The sequence below is a fragment of the Aotus nancymaae genome, unplaced genomic scaffold, assembly GCF_030222135.1.
Source record: "Aotus nancymaae isolate 86718 unplaced genomic scaffold, 86718_ANA_hifiasm-v0.15.2.pri h1tg000022l_1, whole genome shotgun sequence".
NCBI lineage: Eukaryota > Metazoa > Chordata > Mammalia > Primates > Aotidae > Aotus > Aotus nancymaae.
In genome coordinates this window covers 44,096,767-44,116,750 of record NW_026988435.1, presented here as the reverse complement: position 1 = coordinate 44,116,750, position 19,984 = coordinate 44,096,767, and the positions used below count along the sequence as shown (strand labels likewise).

Genomic DNA, 19,984 nt, shown 5'->3' with positions numbered 1-19,984 from the left:
GCCTGGTGTGTGTGGGGACTGGCCCAGCCCAAACAGAGGGTGCGCATAGGTTTTTTTGGACAACATTTGATTCAGGCACCTGAGCGAGGACTATGCTTTCAGGCAACCTCAGGTTTATTTATTTATTTATTTATGAGACAGAGTCTCTCTCTGTCACTCAGGCTAGAGTGCAGTGGCACAACCATGGCTCACTCCAGCCTTGACCTCCTGGGCTCAGGTGATCCTCCCACCTTAGCCTCCCAAGTAGCTGGAACCATAGGCATGCACCATTGCACCCAGCTAATTTTGTTTATATTTTGCAGAGATAGGGTCTCACTATGTTGCCTAGGCTGGTATAAAACTCCTGGCCTCAAGTGATCCTCCTGCCTTGGCCTCCCAAAGTGTTGGGATTACAGGCCTGAGCCACTGTGCCTGGCCTCATGTTTGGATGGGTAGGTTGTTGGCTAGAAGCCACAGCCCTGCTGTTGGCTTACATGTGTCCCTGTTGCCTGGCCATCCTCCCTCTCCTCTGTGCCTCTCCTGCCCGAACCAGAGGACCACAGTCCATGTTCTGATTTACATAACATTCATTTTTTAAAATATTGCCAAAAAGAACAGATTTCATGTAGAATCCAATTGTCTGCCCTCTTTTGACTATCAGCACAGCTGTTCACGCCAGGCTCACAGTCCCGAATGACTGGGCAGGGTGTGCACTCCCATGTGCCTGCCAGTTCCCCGGAGTCCACTTCTTTTTTTACTGTGACTTGTCAAGTCCAAGTCAGAACCTGGGCATGAGGCCCCACCTGGGTGGGTCCTACCTGAGACTCCTTCCTTATCCCTCAGTGTAAAGCTTTGCTCCAGGAGGTGCACCAGTGCCCTGGGGACCTCTGACCCCTCCCCCACCTCAGCTGAGCCCAATCCCAAATTCCAGAAGGGCTCACCTGCAGTCCGATGTCTCGGGGCTGGTTGCCCACAGCCACCCTGGCGATGCCGGGAAGGTCAATGATGGTCAGATCTGGGACCTCAGGGGAGGTGATCTCCAGGGTGATGAGCTCATGGCTGATGCCCAGGCCATTCCCGGCCATGATGTTCTGGGCTATGGAGGTAGGGAGAGGAGAAACCCCGAGCCCTCTTTAATGATACCTGAGAGGAAGCAGTTACTAAAAGTAACGACTGCTTCTTTCCAGGGTTTGAGAGCTTTGGTGGGTCCCTGGTGTCTAGAAAACATTTCAGAGAAGCCTGCATAGGGATCTCAGAAGCCACTGAGATGGCTGTTTAATATGTAGGTGCACAGACCTACACTTCCCAAAAGACAAGAAGAAAACATACTGGTATGTTAGCAACGGGACTGTGGATGGGTTCTGTTCTCTTTCTTCCTGCTTTTCAGCATTTTCCAGTGAGTGCTGCGGTGGTTTTAAAATATGTCCACAAATCCTTCAACATTCCTCCCTTCAAAAGGGGGAGGCATGAGCATGGGCTAGACATAGGGGCTTGTTTCTAATGAAAACATGCAGTGGAGGTCACTGTGTGTGACCAGTTCCTAAATGGATCATGGCTTCCTGCTTGATTCCTTTGGATGGCCAGCCCTAGGGGAAGCTGGCTGCCATGTCACGGGGACACTGAGTAGCTACGGAGAAGCCCCAAGGTAAGGAAGTGTGGCCTCCTGCCAACTGCTTTAGTGGAGATTGCCAGATGGTTTTCCAAAGTGGTTGCACCAACTTACATTCCCACTAGCAGTGGAGGGGGTTCCAAGGTACTATTCTAAAGATGTCTTGGCCTGGGCTCGCTCACTACTCATTCTTACCCAGCACCTTTTCCAAGCCTGCACACATGGTGTGCTGTTGGTCTGCTAGAGACAGCTCTCCTGGCCCTGCCCCACAGAACTCATGGCCGGAGGGACTCCAGAAAGATGTCATTGCAACGAACATTGCAAGATGCACTGGGAGCCCTGGCGTGGCTGTCGTGGGCACAGCAGGGGTACAGAACCTTTGCAATTTGAAGTTAGGAAATTTGCTAATTGAGGGTATCCAGCAGCTCCTGTTTTAGAAGGGTGAACACTGACATTGGGGTCAGGACTCTCTATTTGGGAAGGGATCCTTCCAGAAAGCCATTTGATCCAGGCAGACAGGGGTTCTCTGGGAAAGGGCTAAGCCCATGAGGTCGTCTAAAGGCCTCCCACTCAGACACTGCGTTTGCTATTCAGAGTTCTTCCCTACAGGGAGTCTTGGTACATTCAAGGTTGTTCTTCCATCTATCCTGGCTGAGTCCAGGATGGGCCATGCAGGCGGAACAGGGGAGAAGCCTTTAGGGAGTGTGAGAGGCTCCAGTGCACTCCAAGGGACTTGGCCACCAGGGTCCCTTGGGGGACAATGCTGTGGACTCCAGGAGCAACTGAGCCTTTTCTGATCAGCTACGGCCAAGAAGAAGCATTGGGAAACCTGCTTCACAGCCGGGTGAGCAGGGTCTGTGTTTGGAGGGGTGCTCAGTGGAAAGGTAGCTGGCCAGGGTTAGAGCTGAGCCTCAGGAAGACAAGCCATGGTTGTGGCAGCTGCGGGGGGACCAGGGGTCCTGCAGCGGCACTTCTAAAGGGGGTGCAGGTGACCAGCGATCCAAAGATGGAGTGGGGATTGAGCAGGTGAAGAGGAGAAGCCTGGAAGGAAGAGAGGGTGAGTTCCCTGTGGAGTGGAGAAAGCCGGGGCCAGGGGAGGAGCGGGAGAGGACGGGCAAGACCAGCCACGTGGGCTGTAGGCTGCTAAGGAAAGCCACCAGCGGGTTCTCAGCATGAGACGGCTCGATGAGAGGGGACCTGGACAAGGACCTGGAGGGATGGTGGAGGTGGCAGCAATGGGGGCAGCCCCATGCTGTCTGGGAGGTAAGTGGTCACTGTGGGAGTGACTTGAGGAAGAGGAGAAGGAAGCGAGGAAGAGAGAGGAGCGACTGCCAGATCTGAACCTCGGAACAGTGTGGCCCACCTTTGTGTATCTCCTTCTCCACCTGGCTGGGGTCCTGCAGCTTTAGTTCAGTGTTCCGATAGCTGATCCTTCCGGCCCACGCCTCATGGGGCTGCTTTTTCAGTTTCAGCACCAGCGGACACCTCGTTACGATTCCTGAACAAGAGGGTCCCCGAACACCCTCAGTTTCCTTTCAAAGAAGTGGCGCTGGGCCCTTCCCTTCTAAGACCTGCCCCATGAGGACCTCGGCTGAGCTTTCTGGCTCTACCTAGGGCCTGGTAGTAAGTGAGGGGGTCGGATTGAGCAGGTGCAAGGAGGCACAGGGCCCCAGGGATGCTGCTGTCCTTGGGAAGTGTTCGCCGCCTGAGTGAGCACCCTGAGCTCCGGTGGACATGAGCAAGTGGCCGTAGCCGCAGTCCCTGTCACAGCTGCAGCCCTCAGCATGCTGCCCTGTAAGTGAGGAAGCGGATGCTGGAGCTCGGGCACATATCCAGGCTCCCCTGTCTTCCTGTGGCTGGAGTCAGCATGGCAGGTGTCTGCCCCAGGCCCTGCAATTGTCCTGGTGGGGAGCCCTGGTTCCGGTGGGGGATGGGGGCCGGCCAGAATGTGGAGCAGTGAGACCCACCCCAGGGCCATGGAACCCCTCTCAAGGAGTGGGAAGAAGGCAGCGAGAGCCTGGAGGAGAAGCTGGACATCTGGAAGGAGGGGCAAGGGGAATCCTGACGGTCCCTTTGAGGCAGGATCCTCCAATGTCACTGAACCCAGGGAAGGTAGGAGCAGTGCTAAGCTCATTGGGGTGGGGGCCCTCACGCTCCTGCTGTGAAGACCAGAGAACCCGCATCCTTTGTCCCATGGCCTATAGGGAGGTATTGCCCCGTCTTCCAACTAGGGGACTCGCCCGGGGCCCCATACCTGCCCTCCGGCGTTCAGACTCTCCACCCTGTAGTCTCCCTGCCCCAAATGCTGATCCCAGAGCACAGGGGAGGACTGGCTGTCACACACCCACACTGTTACTCTCTCCTGCCTCGTGCCCGGGGCTGACAGGCATCTTACGGGACACACTGGGTAAAGGACCAGGCTGCAGGCAGCAGCAGGGAGGGCAGGGGAAGGGCACTGTGGCTTTGAGGTTGCGGCACGTGGCTCTGTGGGGTCCGGGCAGCCCTCTAGCAGATGCCGCCCACCCGCCCTCGGGTTCTGGTTGGGTTGAGAAATGAATAGCAGAGGCAGGAGAGGGGAGCCAGGGAGGACGAGAAGGAGCCGGGTGCTCTCTGCTGCCACCACCCCCCACCCCCGGACCCCTGCACACCGCTCCTCCTCCAGGTTCTGGAAGCTGCTCCCCTTCCTGTCCCACCCCCTTCTTAGAGGCTTCCCCATGCCTTGCTTACCCATTGTAAAAACCCCTTTCTGAACGTTCTCCAGTACCCACTCTGAGGGTACCGCCTTTATAATTTTTCTTTATAAATATTTTGTTAAATTATAAACATACAATGGCTTCTATATTCTACATAGATACGTAAAAGTTTGTTTTTCCAAGGAAAAGGTATCTTATTATATCACGATCCTAGATAAGAAGTTTTCAAAACATTGAGAGAATTCTTTAAGAAGGCTTCACCTGTCACCTAAAACTTATCGATTTAACCTGATCAAAGAAATGTTTCTACATTCTTACAAAGACCCCTAGGAAGGGACGGCAAGGCCCCTGTACCCTGACGGGCACAGGGGCAGTGAGAGCTATTTAAATGTGTATGGGGAATCGGATCCTCTGCCACCAAGTCAGGAGCTGCCCTCCTAGGGCTCTCCCAGTGGCCTGTCTCTCCCAGAGGCCTGTCTCTCCCAGTGGCCTGTCTCTCCCAGAGGCCTGTCTCTCCCAGAGGCCTGTCTTTCCCAGTGGCCTGTCTTTTCCAGAGGCCTGTCTCTCCCAGTGGCCTGTTTCTCCCAGTGGCCTGTCTCCCATTGGCCTGTCTCTCCCAGAGGCCTGTCTCTCCCAGTGGCCTGTCTTTTCCAGAGGCCTGTCTCTCCCAGTGGCCTGTCTCCCATTGGCCTGTCTCTCCCAGTGGCCTATCTCTTCCAGTGGCCTGTCTCCCAGTGGTCTGTCTCTCCCAGTGGCTTGTCTCTCCCAGTGGCCTATCTCTGCCAGTGGCCTATCTCTCCCAGTGGCTTATCTCTCCCAGAGGCCTGTCTCTCCCAGTGGCCTGTCTCCCATTGGCCTGTCTCTCCCAGTGGCCTGTCTCTCCCAGTGGCCTGTCTCTCCCAGTGGCCTGTCTCCCATTGGCCTGTCTCTCCCAGTGGCCTATCTCTTCCAGTGGCCTGTCTCCCAGTGGTCTGTCTCTCCCAGTGGCTTGTCTCTCCCAGTGGCCTATCTCTGCCAGTGGCCTATCTCTCCCAGTGGCTTATCTCTCCCAGTGGCCTGTCTCTCCCAGTGGCCTGTCTCCCAGTGGCCTATCTCTTCCAGTGGCCTGTCTCTCCCAGTGGCCTATCTCTCCCAGTGGCCTATCTCTCCCAGTGGCTTATCTCTCCTAGTGGCCTATCTCCCAGTGGCCTGTTTCTCCCAGTGGCCTGTCTCCCAGTGGCCTGTCTCTCCCAGAGGGGTGTCTGTCCCAGAGGCATCTCTCCTAGAGACCTGTTTCTGAAACCCCTTGGTGCCCGGGGAAGCTTCGTGGCTTACAGGTGGCACTGCTTGCTCTAGAGGGAAGGTGGGCCATTGGAACTTACCGCTGCCTCTGGGAAGGGCGACTCCTGACAGCGCCTCCAGCACAGAGCTCTTGCCTGAGCTCTGGTCCCCGATGACGGCGATGGCCGGCAGGGCCAGGTCCTGCTCCACACCCAGAGCCCGCAGGGAGTCGATGAGGTCGATGCAGGGGCGCACCTTCTCCTCGTACTGGCTGTACAGGTTGTTCTCGGGCCCCTGGGGGGGCAGAACAGATGCCACTGCCTTGACCCTGATAGGGTTCCTGGTGTCATGGGGAAGTGTGGCAGCGTTTGTGCAGCTCTGATGTTGGGCTAGGGTGCAGACAGGAGGTGAGAAGGTGGCTGGAGGGCACTGCTGTTTGCAGAGGCCCTTCTGTTCTCCTCCTGTTGAGGCCTCCCTGGGGCAGCTGCTGGGAGGATTTGGCTGCGGGTGTGCAGGGTATGCCTCCCGAAGAGGGGCTGGGAGCCCTGAGCTGGGAAGAAGTTCCATGAGGCAGAGGCTCCCAGCCAGAGGGAGGAGAGGGGCTGGGCTGGGGGCTGCAGAGCTGGGGAGGGTGGCGAGTGGGTGGGCTGGTGGTATGATGGCTGTGGAGGAGGCTGGAAGAAAAGCCCCAGGAAGGGGACCCCTGCACGCACAACCCCCAAACCCACGTCACAGCAGCTCATTGCCGCAGGAGAGTCTGTGTGCTTTCCTGATACTTCTTGGACGTGATCAGGAGAGCTGGGGACACCAGCTGTGCCAGAGGAGCAGGCTCGCAGGTTCTATGACCGTGGTGGGCTTACGTGACAGCCCTCTGCACCGGCAGCCACAATGCCCCTTTCCGAATGTCCCTCCTCTGGGCTTACCTTTGCCCTCAGTTGGCTCATCTTTCCTGGTGGTGGCTGATTGTTCAAATTGAGAAAGTTGAAGTCCTTGGCGAGGAAAGCAGCGTCCTTCTCCACCCGCTGCCAGTTTGGGGTAGACGCTGTTTGTCGTGGCCCCATGTTGAATACCGGTGGTTGTTGCTGGAAGAAATTCATTTCTTTTTTCAGGTAGTGTTGGGGAGAAAATTGATTTCTCTTCCGGTAGGGCCAAGACCTGCGGGCCTTAGACATGTGCTGTCTCCCCGTCAGAGCTGGGGGATGCTTTCTCTGCTACTTGGCACGTCCAATCTTCCTGACAAGCTCTGCAAAGACACAAGAGGGAGAGTGGCCCACATGTCGCCAGGAAATCCTGCCTGAGGTGGCACTTCTGCCAACCCCTCCTCGCCCCACCTACAACCTACCCCCTACACACAGATGCAGAGTCCAGGGGTCCAGTGCAGGGCCCCCGACTGCAGGAGGGGCTCTTGGCAGCCACAGAGCACGAGCAGGATTTCTACCGGCCTGGCACTGGGGAACAGGGGCAGTGGACTCCACATTCCCAGTGGAGAGTCTCAGTGTTCCTCCTTTGTTACTTCTTTTTCTTCTTCTTCTTTTTTTCCTGAGACAGGGTCTCACTCTGTCACCCAGTGGGGAGTGCAGTGGTGCAATCAGGGCTCACTGCAGCCTCAACCTCCCTGGACTCAAGCAATCCTCCTGCCTCAGCTTACCGAGTATTTGGGACTAGAGGCATGTACCACCATGACCCAGCTAGTGTGTGTTTGTTTTCTGGTAGAGATGGGATTTTGCCATGTTGCTTAGGCTGGTCTCAAACTCCTGGGCTGAAGCAATCATCCGGCTCAGCATCTTAAGTGCTGGGGATACCGCCACAAGCCACCACACCCAGTCTCCTTTGTCACCTCGGATGGTCTGTGCCATATATGGCATCAGGCCTCTGGGGCTCAGGACAGGCAGGAGAACCATTAGGTATGCAGAGATGACAGGCGGCACCTCCGGGGCCTGCTGGAAGCCAGACTGGGCCCCACACTGGGCTTGGCCGGGCACCCAGGCTTGGCTGGGCACTGGGGAAGTGTGGGAAAAGCACGTGTTGGGTCCAGTTCTCAGGCTGTGGCCTGCACTCAGCTAAAGGCAGCACTGTGCTGAGACATACATTTAGCTTTCACAGCAAGCCTACACATTTGCGCCTTATCTGTATTTTCAGGGCCAAGAAACTGACATCCTGGAGGGCCAGTGACGCCTAAGCCAGGACTCAGAGCCCGGGCCTGTGCTCTGGGCAGGAGCCCCCCATACTCTGGCTTGCACGGTATCCCCCTTTCCTCTAGTGGTGAGGTGGATCTAGGAGGCTGAATGGTGTCCCCACAGCCCCCACAAAATTTATGTTCACCTGGAACCTGGGAACATGACTTGCTGTTGGAAAAAGGCCCTTTGCAGATATAATCAAGGTGAAGATTTGGAGATGAGAGCACCCTGGATTTACAGTGGGCTCTCAATCTCATCCCAGGTGTCCCTATCAGAGACAGGCAGAGGCACTTATTGAGCGCCTTCTGTGTGCTGGGCTCTGGACACCCAGCCGGGACAACTCTGCCGCTTCTTTTGCTGCTGAGAATCTGATGGGGGAGGCGAGAGTCCAAAGCTGCATTCCCACCATCTGCACAGTACGCTTCCTGATGTATTCTGTCTCCCCAGATGCAAGGTTTGGGACACAGACACACACAGGGAAAAGAGCCTGTGAAGACAGGGACAGAGATAGCGGTGCTGCAGCCCGGGCCAGGGAATGCCAAGGCCTGCCACAGCCACAGGAGCTGGGAGGAGAGCACAGTTTCCCCTGGGGCCTCCAGAAGAAACAAGCTCTGCAGACACCTTGATCTGGGACTTCCAGCCTCTAGGGGTGGGAGAACCAGTGTGTGTTGTCTAAGCCACCCAGCAGCCTGAGCAGACTCATACAAGGGTATGAATCTGCATGTGCCAGGCACTTTCCACCACACAGATGTCGTGGTGACCAAATCAGGCCAAGCCCTCACTCCTGGCACACCATCCTAGCAGGGAAATGCCAAAACAAATACACTAACCAACAAGGAACTCCAAGTGACGACGGAGTGTCTGGAGAAAGACAGGCAGTGGGTTTGAGATTCTGGGGTAAGGGTAACTTAGGTGCCCACTGGAGGGTGTGCCTGGGAACGGGCAGAGGAGCAAGGCTTGGAGGAACTGGGAGCAGCTTCCCCTGCAGAGAAAATGTTGTGCAAAGGTCCTGAGGTCGGAATGAGCCCAGGGAATGGGAAGATGGTGTGACGGGGGAAAAAGAGGGAGGACAAAGGCCTTGCATTCCACGTGGGTGTGTGGGAGGCCTTTGGAGGGTTCTGAGCTGGAGAGTGGTGTGCTGGGCATTCATGTGGGTAAGGAGACCAGGTACGATAAAGGACACAGCCATGGGCCAGGGAGGGCATGAAGAAGAGGGAAGGTTTACGCACAGCCAGAGTCCTGGGGCTTTGGGACAGACAGTTAGGCCAGGGCACAGGCTCAGGCTCTGTACGACTGGATCTCATGTCCAGAGTTTCTCCCTCAAGCAACCTGCCACATCTGCTATCTGTGGCACCTGCCGGCTTTCAGCATGGCAGTCTGGAGGAGTGGGGAGCCAGCCCCTGGGGCTACCTCCCACCCCAGGGGCCTGCGAACCACCTCCCCCTTCTCCCACCTCTCAGATGGACATGTTTCCATGTGGCTCGTTAGAAGGTCCGCGTAGGATGGAGCCCAGCCATCCTCGTGGGGTCTGCTGTAGGGGCCTTCCCCATCCCTGCTCACAAGCAGGACCCTCCTCCTGCTGCCTGGGATCACAAGCCTGCGTGGAGGCTCCACTCGGTGAGAAGCAGGGCTGGGCTACACCAAGGCAGTGCGTCCTCCACAGGGTGGCAGCTCCACCTCCCTCAGATAAGGCCCATGATCCGGGTTCAGGATAAAGAATTAGAAAGCAGGGTTGGGGCTGTCCAGGGCTGTCCATGGGACCCAGGGCATGTGCTGAAATCTCCTTTGTGTGTCAATTTCCACATCTAGAAAATGGGGCTGACCACTCCCCCTGCGGATGTGGGAGGGTTCAGTGCAATTACTTATAGAAAGGCTCAGCAGCAAGCCAGGCACGAGTGGTGCAAAGGGTGGAGGCTGGTGCCAATGCTGTCATGGGGCACTGGTCTCTGTAGAGGGGATGCCAGGCTTCTCACCACCCCCTTTCTTGGGAGGGCAGGGCTGCTGGGCCTGGCAGACACCCCTTTTTAGGAGGACCCCTTTAAAGTCCTCCTTTTTTTCTGGGGGGCTCTAAAAGACAAGTCCAGGGGCAATGCCCTTTTGGAAACAATGGCTGTTTGCATGGGGTGGTGAGAGCCAGCTGGATTCTGGATGCTTTGAAGCCACGGTCAACAAGCCTGCTAATCTCGGCTGTGGGGCTGAGGGCAGAGAGGAGTTGGGGAGAGCAGGAAGATTTGTGGCTAGAGCCACTGGAGGAGGAGCCGCACAGTTCCGGACGGCCTCGGGCTGGTGACTGCCTGGAGCCTGGAGGGCCATGGCGGGTGTGGGCTTCGGCCTCCAGGACGCCCTCATCCTAATGACCAATCCCACTACTGCTCTCCAGTACCTACTCCCAATAAGGCACAGAGAGCGTGTGGTTCACCCAAAGTCACACAGTGCCTTGCTGACAGCTGGGGCTCCTGGGCCTGGCAGACACCCCTCTTGTCACCCCCAATTTATCTGCCTGAGCTCCACAGCTCCCCTGATTGGGTTCCTCCCCCTCTCTGAGCCACAGTTCCTGAGTCAATGTGAGTCTTCATTCACTCCGTAGACATTTATTGAGCGCCTTCTGTGTGTTGGGCTCTGGACACCCAGCCGGGACACATTGCCACCTCTTTGGCTCTGACAATCTGATGGGGGAGGCAACAGTCAAAAGCTGCATTCCCACCATCTGCACGATACCTTTCCTGATGGATTCTGCCGGTTTCCTGTCTCCCCAGCTGCCATAAGGCCCCCAAGGGGGGCAGGACAGGGATTTTTACCTGTTTTTTTCACAGCTGTACCTGCAGCTCAGAGTACCTGGCATACAGTAGGAGTTTAATAAAGGCTGTGGAGGAAAAAATAATAAAAATGATGAAAGCATTTCCTGTATAGGAAACTGTCATGCACCCATCAAAGTGTCCTGTCTCCTAATGTGAGCTCTAGCCCAGTGGCTAAGCTGTAGTCCTCACTGCAAGCTGCACTCATTAAGAGATAAAAAAGTAAACATTTATGCAGAGAGTAGATAAGACGGGCATTTGCAGTTGCTCATGATCTGGGGATTCTACAGAAGCACAGAGGATTTATGACATCTGTGATTGTCCCCATCAAAAATTAGTGAGGGATTAATAACTTATTAGAAGCTACTCAACATCCAGAGGGGATATCAGATTCTAAAGTAGAAGCTTATAGTTCAGAGGCCGTCCCAGAAGTCGAGGGCAATGTCTTTATTGACTTCATGCTAAAAAAAAAAATGCTTTAAATACTATATTGTAGTTCTAAAATAGTAATTGATATCTATGCACCAAACTTTCAGAAAGAAAGTTGGATCCTTTATAATTGACTCATAATCATCAAAGCAAACTTCTGACAAGCAATATTGGCAATCTCAAAAATGCTTTCTCAATAAAGGTGGAATCTGGTCATCTCAGGACACCTGCTTGTGAGCACCACAATCCTTCCTAGCTAAGTTACTCCAGAATTGTTTGGATCGTGGAACAGGTAAATTAAGTCTTACACGCAATGCATATAGGTCAGGAACTTTTCTGGAATTGGCTCAGGAAGTGGTAGAGTCATATCTGCACCCAGTATAACCCAGGTAAGACTGTAAAGGTGAGACAGGATCCAGAGCCGTGGCTTCATGACTGCAAATCTACCTCTGTCCTGGGGGGTCCTTCTTCCAACACGGACACTTCACTGTCTGAATCACCGTCAGTATTTGTAAAATACAGAATCAATCCCATGCTGAAGCTGAGCTTGCCTGACTATAAAACGCCCTCAATCTCTCTGAGCTTTGAGCTTAGCCACAGCTTTACTGGCCATGCAGTCTTGGCCTCTATCTGTATGCAGAAGATTACTCCTTAATGCCTAGGTTGAGGATATAACAGGCTATTGGCGTGACCATCTCCGAGGGCTCACTTAGTCCAGTGTCCCACAAGATCATAACAGGATCCTGTACGCGACCAGGAGTAACTCCAGCAAGGCCTGACTCTGCTCCGTTGCACGCACACAGTGAAGCACTGTCAAGGATTCATCTCACGCACCAAGTCTTGTGCCCAGAGGAGATGCCAGCAAGAGGAAATGCCATCCAAACTCGTTCTGACCTCCAGCCTGGTCTGGGTCCACTGGAAGAGACCTCAAGGCAAAAACTCTTCAGTCCTTTCTGGAAGGAACCATTTCAGGTCCTCCTAACAAATGCCAGGGCAGTCAAGATCCAAAGTGTTGACCCAAGTGCTCACAAGTCAGTAGAAACAGGCAACAAACCCAGACCAATGGGTCAGCTCACACAAATGCCCTCAAACCAAGGCTAACCACAAAGCCTCCAGATGCAAAAACTAAGAGCTATGGACCAAGCAGATGGCTTTGGGAGTGGACGGCTCCCACTCGAGATGATGAGACCAGATAATGACTGAGCTTACTGTGACTCCCACCACAGTGAATTTCTTTGGATTTTTAAGCATTATACTCATGGCTGTTCTCTTTGTTTCGGGATTGGATCTCAATCCTGCGACCACGTTCTACGAATTTGCTTTTGTCTTCTTCCTCCCTCCTTCAGACCAAAACACATTTTCTCCCAACTCACCCTAACGACTCAGCCCATTTGGAAGTCTAGCCTCTTGCTGGATTTGCCACCCATTTCCAACCCCAGGAGCCACACAAATCATGAGCATTCCCTTACTGAATCCCAGGTCATATGTTTTCCAACACATAATTACCTTAAGATCCATAGAGTAAGTATTCTTATGCCCAGACACACACAGGCTGCCATAATCACTTTTACCATAAAACACAACCAGCAGGGCCGGGGGCCTGAGGGGAACAAACCTGCCTCCTATATGAGCACCCTGATGATCTTCACATCCCTTCAGACCTGCTCTCAATTTCACTAAAGGCAATATTAGCACATACTTAAATTTCTCATGAACAGTCATGATTATGGCTTCCAACTCTTCTCTACTCACATAATACCATTATACAAACGTGAACCATTTGCAAAAGAAACATACATGAAGAAAAGTCCATGTGCACGACGGCAAGAGTGTTAAGTTCCCACAAAAGTGGTCATTGCTGTTTGCTGCAACAGAGCTCATGGGAAACTTTACGAACACCCCCACACTGCCCCACCCCAACAGTCCCATGTGAGTGCCCTTTTCCTCACATGGTGCCAATGCACCTCCATGCTGGCCTGAGGACCAACATCGTACTTTGGGGGATCCTAGCGATACAATTGCAGGATTCAGATCCTCTCCTGTCCCATTTCCTCTGCTCTTCATAGCTTTCACAGAAGTAGCTTTGCTGGAAGTAAGAGCCACAGGTTCCAACAATGAACTTGAGAGTCTCTGACCTTGGGTGGTGGTTCCTGACTTAGGGCTATCACAGGCTTCTCCCTTGCTCTGGCTGGAATGACACAGCCCAGGAAAAGAACCTCTATCCACCCGCCATGGTGGGATGGACGACCGCCAGCTTTGGCCACGCAAGTTGGCGCCCGAGCTCTGGAGAACACTTCCTTTTGCTTTATTTCCTTCATTGAGTCTAGTGAGACAATCCCCAAATACAAACATTGGCTTTCCAAACTAGAGAGCAGAGCTTGGAATCTTTTCTGCTAAAGGCAAACTGAGGGGCCGCAGGCTCCCTGGAAGTTCCCAGACAGTGCTGATGGGACTTTCCTGCTTGCTGCACAGCCACGGGGCGGGGGGTGTGGGAGTGGGGGGTTTGGTGTGGTGGGAGGTACATGCTGTTGTGGAGAGAGGAGCGTGACTGATTGGAAGGCTCCATGCTGGGTGCGGCATCATCCCCCATGCAGGGTGGGCCTGCTTTCTACTGAATGCTGCTGGGAACCAGCACCTGCCGGAAAGGCCCTTGGGGCACCGCAGTCCCAGAGCGGCACCTCACCTCTCAGGAAGACCCGTTTCAGAAACTCTGAGGCCAGCACAACACTCCCACCTGCTGGTCTAGCGGCTCTCAGCAGCTTTCCTCCCTTGGGACAGAGACTGCTTACTCCGCCAGGCTCAAAAACCTGCCCCGCCCAGCGTCATCCCCAGATGTCACCCTGTGCTGACCTGGACTCACCTCTCTGCAGTGGAGTCTTCACTCGGACCCTCTGTCTCAACCTTTCCCAATGAGCTCCCGCCCAGCCTTATATCCTCCCCCTGCAGCCTCAGACAGGTGAATCTTCCAGCAGAGCCATCGGCTCCTGGGCTCACAGCCCCATCCGGGGCCGCCACTCACTCAGAGGAAAGACCAGGGCTGTGTCAACAGCCTTCAGCCCCTGTCCTCCAGCCTCGATCCCAGAGGTCCAGCTCCACAGGCTTCCTGCACCCTACTCCTCCCATCGGGGCTGAAAGCACTTCCTGTTTTCAGAACTAGTGCTGGGTTCATCAAAAGTTATCTGATGTGCAATCCATTAAAGCAGAAGGGCTAGGCAGCAATTTTATGGGATCGCTGAGAGATGAGTCCATCTAAAGTTGGCATGGACAGCTCCCTCCCCTGTGGAGACCTTCTCAGGGAGTACAGGGGGGCTTGGCCAGGACCCAGCACCCCAGTGGGCCTGGTGGCACCCACCCTAGCAGTTGAGATCTCAGGCGACCTCATTCCACTGGTCTGTCTGGGAGGGAGCCTGGGGCTCTGAACCCGCAACCACTACATCCTTCAGAGGCTGAGAGTTAGAGCCAGATGCCCTTGGTGACGAAGCCAGGGGTCCAGGAACAAAGGCGAGTGCTGATGGCAGGTGACAGCTCAGCCTCAACTTCCTCCCCTCCATGGCAGAGAGAACACAGGAAAGGAGGGTCCTTTTGTGAAGCCCAATATTCTTCCTTTCACGTTCTTTTTAAAACATATATAAAACAGTCACCACCTTCACCCTCATTTTCAGGAAGGGTGGGCCTTGCTAAGCACACCACGAGTTGATTGTGCAAGTTTGGGAGGACAGGAGCTGGACACAGATTGCTCTGCAAAGCAAAGGGGTGAGAAGCTGCAGGGGCGAAGCTGTGTGAAGGGCGGAGGCGGGAGTGAGCGGAGGGCTGACATGCAGGGGATGAGAGGCCCCTCAGGCCCCCTCGCCATTGCAGTTTAGGGAGGATTTCCGGACACGGGCCTGTTGAGTAAGGAGTGCAGGGATCGGGTTGTGTGGTGTGTGCCTGGAGAACCATCTGTCTCCCTACACAATCTTCACAAATGGCTACAGCACCTCTGCATGAGTCGACTGTCTCGGGAGCCTGTGGACTGACTGGGTGCCCCTGGAGGCTGACGGAGACAACATGGATGGGGGTTGGGCGGGGGGGACTCGCGCTGTGTACACAGGCAGGAGGGAATGGAAGTGGGGGGCTCAGGCCTCTGCTTTCAGCAGTCACTGCACCGCACTGTGGCTTCCTCTCCAGGGCTCTGACCCCACGTGGGAGCTTCTGGAGCCTGGTACAGATGCAGAGCACGGGAGCCATGGACCGTGACTTGAAGAGAAAGTGCAGGTCTTGAGAGAGAGGAGCTGAAAACCCAAGAAGACAGCTGGTGAGAGAAGAGGAGAAAGGAGAAGACGAGGCAGCTGTCAGGGTGCAGGGACACCGAGGTTAAGAGTTAAGACAAAGATGAGCAACAAAGTGAGGCCAGAACCCAGGACGGGGCGACCGCGGGCCAGGCTGGGGGTGATGGGTCAGGAAGGACAGCAAGGCCTTGACAAGATGCAGGGGACGCGGACGGGAGGCGAGGCCAGCTGAGCCGGATGGCCAGCTCTTCGTGTGACGAGCGACTCTGTACTGCTGAGCTGCACGATTTGGAGTTGCTGTCAACTTCAAGGCAGCTGTTAAACCAGGGGGCTGCCAAACATTTTCAAGGGGTGAACAGGCCAGGAGTCTGAGGATTAAGGAGCATGCATTCAGGATAAATCGAAAATCAGTAAGAAAATAGGAGGGGATCCTTTCTTCTCGAGGATGAAGCTTGTAAAGTTCCTCCTTCTGATCGGGAAACAAAAAGGGACTTGGTTTATTGCAGCTCCCACACTAGCAGGCTGCGCTGCACCTTCCAGGTTGAGCCGGTGATGGGTTCTGCATCAGACACACGCCTACGGCATTTCCATCTGATTCTGGTTCCCCGGGGGAATCAGTCTCTGCAAAGCAGCCACTTAACATGGTCCTGCCTGCCTCCCAGTACTGTCAACAGAAAGGATGATCCCCCGGGAAATGTCTCTGCTTTTTTTGTTTGTTTGTTTAATTGCACTCAAGAATATATCCATGAATTTATTTAATCTCCTTAACATAAAGAAATTGCATTAAGATTGTATTAAACTCCTCAATATGCAGTCACAACAAATTACCTCGCAGAAGCCCCGGCTAGTGGAATCTGCTCTCCTGGTGAACCCAGGAGCTCCCTCTTGTTCAAGAGTGAGAGAGACAACTGTCCTATCCTCCCTTAGCCTTGGCCGTGGGAGGCGGAGCGCCAAATGCTATGGTCAATCAGAGCGGCCCCTAGCTCTCACATGACGTCATGGTCCTTCTCACATGTGCCTGTGAGGCGAGCGGGGTGACTGATCCTGAAGCAGCGTGAGGGTGTGTGTGTGAGGCGAGCGGGGTGACTGGTCCTGAAGCTGTGTGAGGGTGTGTGTGTGAGAAGCCAGCGGGGTGACTGGTCCTGAAGCAGTGTGAGGGTGTGCCTGTGAGGCGAGCGGGGTGACTGGTCCTGAAGCTGTGTGAGGGTGTGTGTGTGAGGCGAGCGGGGTGACTGGTCCTGAAGCAGTGTGAGGGTGTGTGTGTGAGGCAAGCGGGGTGACTGGTCCTGAAGCAGTGTGAGGGTGTGTGTGTGAGAAGCCAGCGGGTGACTGATCCTGAAGCCGTGTGAGGGTGTGTGTGTGAGGCGAGCGGGGTGACTGGTCCTGAAGCAGTGTGAGGGTGTGTGTGTGAGAAGCCAGCGGGGTGACTGATCCTGAAGCCGTGTGAGGGTGTGTGTGTGAGAAGCCAGCGGGGTGACTGATCCTGAAGCCGTGTGAGGGTGTGTGTGTGAGGCGAGCGGGATGACTGATCCTGAAGCAGTGTGAGGGTGTGCCTGTGAGGCGAGCGGGGTGACTGGTCCTGAAGCTGTGTAAGGCTGTGTGTGTGAGAAGCCAGCGGGGTGACTGATCCTGAAACAGCGTGAAGGTGTGTGTGTGAGGCAAGTGGGGTGACTGATCCTGAAGCAGTGTGAGGGTGTGTGTGTGAGAAGCCAGCAGGGTGACTGATCCTGAAACAGTGTGAGGGTGTGTGTGTGTGAGAAGCCAGCGGGGTGACTGATCCTGAAGCTGTGTGAGGCTGTGTGTGTGAGAAGCCAGCGGGGTGACTGATCCTGAAGCCGTGTGAGGGTGTGTGTGTGAGAAGCCAGCGGGATGACTGATCCTGAAGCCGTGTGAGGGTGTGTGTGTGAGAAGCCAGCGGGATGACTGATCCTGAAGCAGTGTGAGGGTGTGCCTGTGAGGCGAGCGGGGTGACTGGTCCTGAAGCTGTGTAAGGCTGTGTGTGTGAGAAGCCAGCGGGGTGACTGATCCTGAAACAGCGTGAAGGTGTGTGTGTGAGGCAAGCGGGGTGACTGATCCTGAAGCAGTGTGAGGGTGTGTGTGTGAGAAGCCAGCAGGGTGACTGATCCTGAAGCAGTGTGAGGGTGTGTGTGTGAGGTGAGCGGGGTGACTGATCCTGAAACAGCGTGAGGGTGTGTGTGTGTGAGAAGCCAGCGGGGTGACTGATCCTGAAGCAGTGTGAGGGTGTGTGTGTGAGAAGCCAGCGGGGTGACTGATCCTGAAGCAGTGTGACAGTGTGTGTGTGAGAAGCCAGCGGGGTGACTGATCCTGAAGCAGTGTGAGGGTGTGTGTGTGAGAAGCCAGCGGGGTGACTGATCCTGAAGCCGTGAGGGTGTGTGTGTGAGAAGCCAGTGGGGTGACTGATCCTGAAGCTGTGTGAGGGTGTGTGTGTGAGGTGAATGGGGTGACTGATCCTGAAACAGTGTGAGGGTGTGTGTGTGTGAGAAGCCAGCGGGGTGACTGATCCTGAAACAGTGTGAGGGTGTGTGTGTGAGAAGCCAGCGGGGTGACTGATCCTGAAGCAGTGTGACAGTGTGTGTGTGAGAAGCCAGCGGGGTGACTGATCCTGAAGCAGTGTGAGGGTGTGTGTGTGAGAAGCCAGCGGGGTGACTGGTCCTGAAGCAGTGTGAGGGTGTGTGTGTGAGGTGAGCGGGGTGACTGATCCTGAAACAGCGTGAGGGTGTGTGTGTGTGAGAAGCCAGCGGGGTGACTGATCCTGAAGCAGTGTGAGGGTGTGTGTGTGAGAAGCCAGCGGGGTGACTGATCCTGAAGCAGTGTGACAGTGTGTGTGTGAGAAGCCAGCGGGGTGACTGATCCTGAAGCAGTGTGAGGGTGTGTGTGTGAGAAGCCAGCGGGGTGACTGATCCTGAAGCCGTGAGGGTGTGTGTGTGAGAAGCCAGTGGGGTGACTGATCCTGAAGCTGTGTGAGGGTGTGTGTGTGAGGTGAATGGGGTGACTGATCCTGAAACAGTGTGAGGGTGTGTGTGTGAGAAGCCAGCGGGGTGACTGATCCTGAAGCAGTGTGACAGTGTGTGTGTGAGAAGCCAGCGGGGTGACTGATCCTGAAGCAGTGTGAGGGTGTGTGTGTGAGAAGCCAGCGGGGTGACTGGTCCTGAAGCAGTGTGAGGGTGTGTGTGTGAGAAGCCAGCGGGGTGACTGATCCTGAAGCAGTGTGAGGGTGTGTGTGTGTGAGGTGAACAGGGGTGTCTGAGACAAGTCCAGGCTGAGTGAGGAGTGGGGAGTGGGCTTCTGCGTGTCTTCATCCAAATGTCTCCTTTTGGGGAACACTTTTGCACTGCTGGTGGGAGTGTAAATTAGTTCAGTCATGTGGAAAGCAGTGTGGTGATTCCTCAAAGAACTTAAACAGAATTGTCATTGACTCAGTGTTATATACCCAAAATAATAGAGATCATTCTACCATAAAGACACACGCACATGAATGTTCAAGGCAGCATCATTCACAAGAGCAAAGACATGGAATCCACGTAAATGGCCATCAGTGGTAGACTGGATTAAAAAAATGTGGTCCATATACACTATGGAATACTATGCAACCGTAAACAAGAATGAGATCATGTCCTTTGCAGGAACGTGGATGGAGCTGGAGGCCATGATCCTCAGCAAACTAACCTAGTAACAGAAAAGCAAACCCCACATGTTCGCCATCATTGTGGGAGCTAAACATTAAATACACATGGACACAAAGAAGAGAACAATAGACACCTGGGCTGCTTGAGGGTAGAGGCTGGGAGGAGGGAGAGGAGCAGAAAACCACCTACTGGGTACCACGCTTATTACCTGAGTGATGAAATAATGTGTACACCGAACTCCCGTGACACAATTTGTCCATGTAACAAACATGCACAGGTACCCCTGAACTTAAAATAGAAGTTAAACAAAGCAACCAACCAACAAACACACTGTCCTTTTTATGAGGACACCAGTCATGCTGGACTAGAGCTCAGTCTTCTGCAGAACGATCCCACTTTTAATCACACCCACAGAGACCCTGCTTCCAAATAAGGTCACACTTAGAGGTCCCGAGGTCAGGACGTGAACATGTACATTTGGGGAGTGTGATGGTTGATACGGAGTGTCAGCTTGACTGGACTGAAGGATGCAAAGCACTGATCCTGGGTGTGTCTGTGAGGGTGCTGCCAAGGGAGAAGAACATTTGAGTCAGTGGGCTTGGAAAAGCGGACCTGCTCTTAATCTGGGTAGCACCATCTAATCAGCTGCCAGCATGGCCAGGATATAAAGCAGGCAGGGAAATGTGAAAAGAGAGACTGGCCTAGCCTCCCAGCCTACATCTGTCTCCTATGCTGGATGCTTGCTGCCCTCGAACATCAGACTCCAAGGTTTTCCAGTTTGGGGACTCGGACTGGCTCTCTTTCCTCATCAGCCTGGAGATGGCTTCTTGTGGGACCTTGTGATTCTGTAAGTTAATACTTAACCAACTTCCCTTTACACACACATACACATATACACACACATGCACAGACAGACACACACATATACACACACACCTACACACACACACCTACACATACATACACACAGACATACATACACATACACACACATACACACACACCCCTAAACACACACAGACATACACACACACCCACACACACATACACACACCCCTATACACACATATACACACACACCTACACACACACCTACACACACACATACATACATACACATACATACC

The 19,984-nt window shown here is 54.3% G+C and overlaps 1 protein-coding gene across 2 annotated transcripts in view; it reads right to left on the bottom strand.

The window, feature by feature from the left end:
* Positions 1-19,984, bottom strand: part of MX2 (MX dynamin like GTPase 2) — a 49,260-nt gene that overhangs the window by 26,441 nt on the left and 2,835 nt on the right. The window contains exons 2-6 of one of the 2 annotated variants that reach the window (XM_064380167.1): positions 10,517-10,581; positions 6,465-6,784; positions 5,643-5,835; positions 2,952-3,086; positions 921-1,075 (exon numbers count right to left, since the gene is read on the bottom strand). In XM_064380167.1, coding sequence (XP_064236237.1) covers positions 921-1,075; positions 2,952-3,086; positions 5,643-5,835; positions 6,465-6,713 — 732 coding nt within the window. In that variant the 5' untranslated portion in view covers positions 6,714-6,784; positions 10,517-10,581. The remainder of the gene's footprint in view (positions 1-920; positions 1,076-2,951; positions 3,087-5,642; positions 5,836-6,464; positions 6,785-10,516; positions 10,582-19,984) is intronic. The other variant, XM_021669412.2, reaches the window with a different exon arrangement.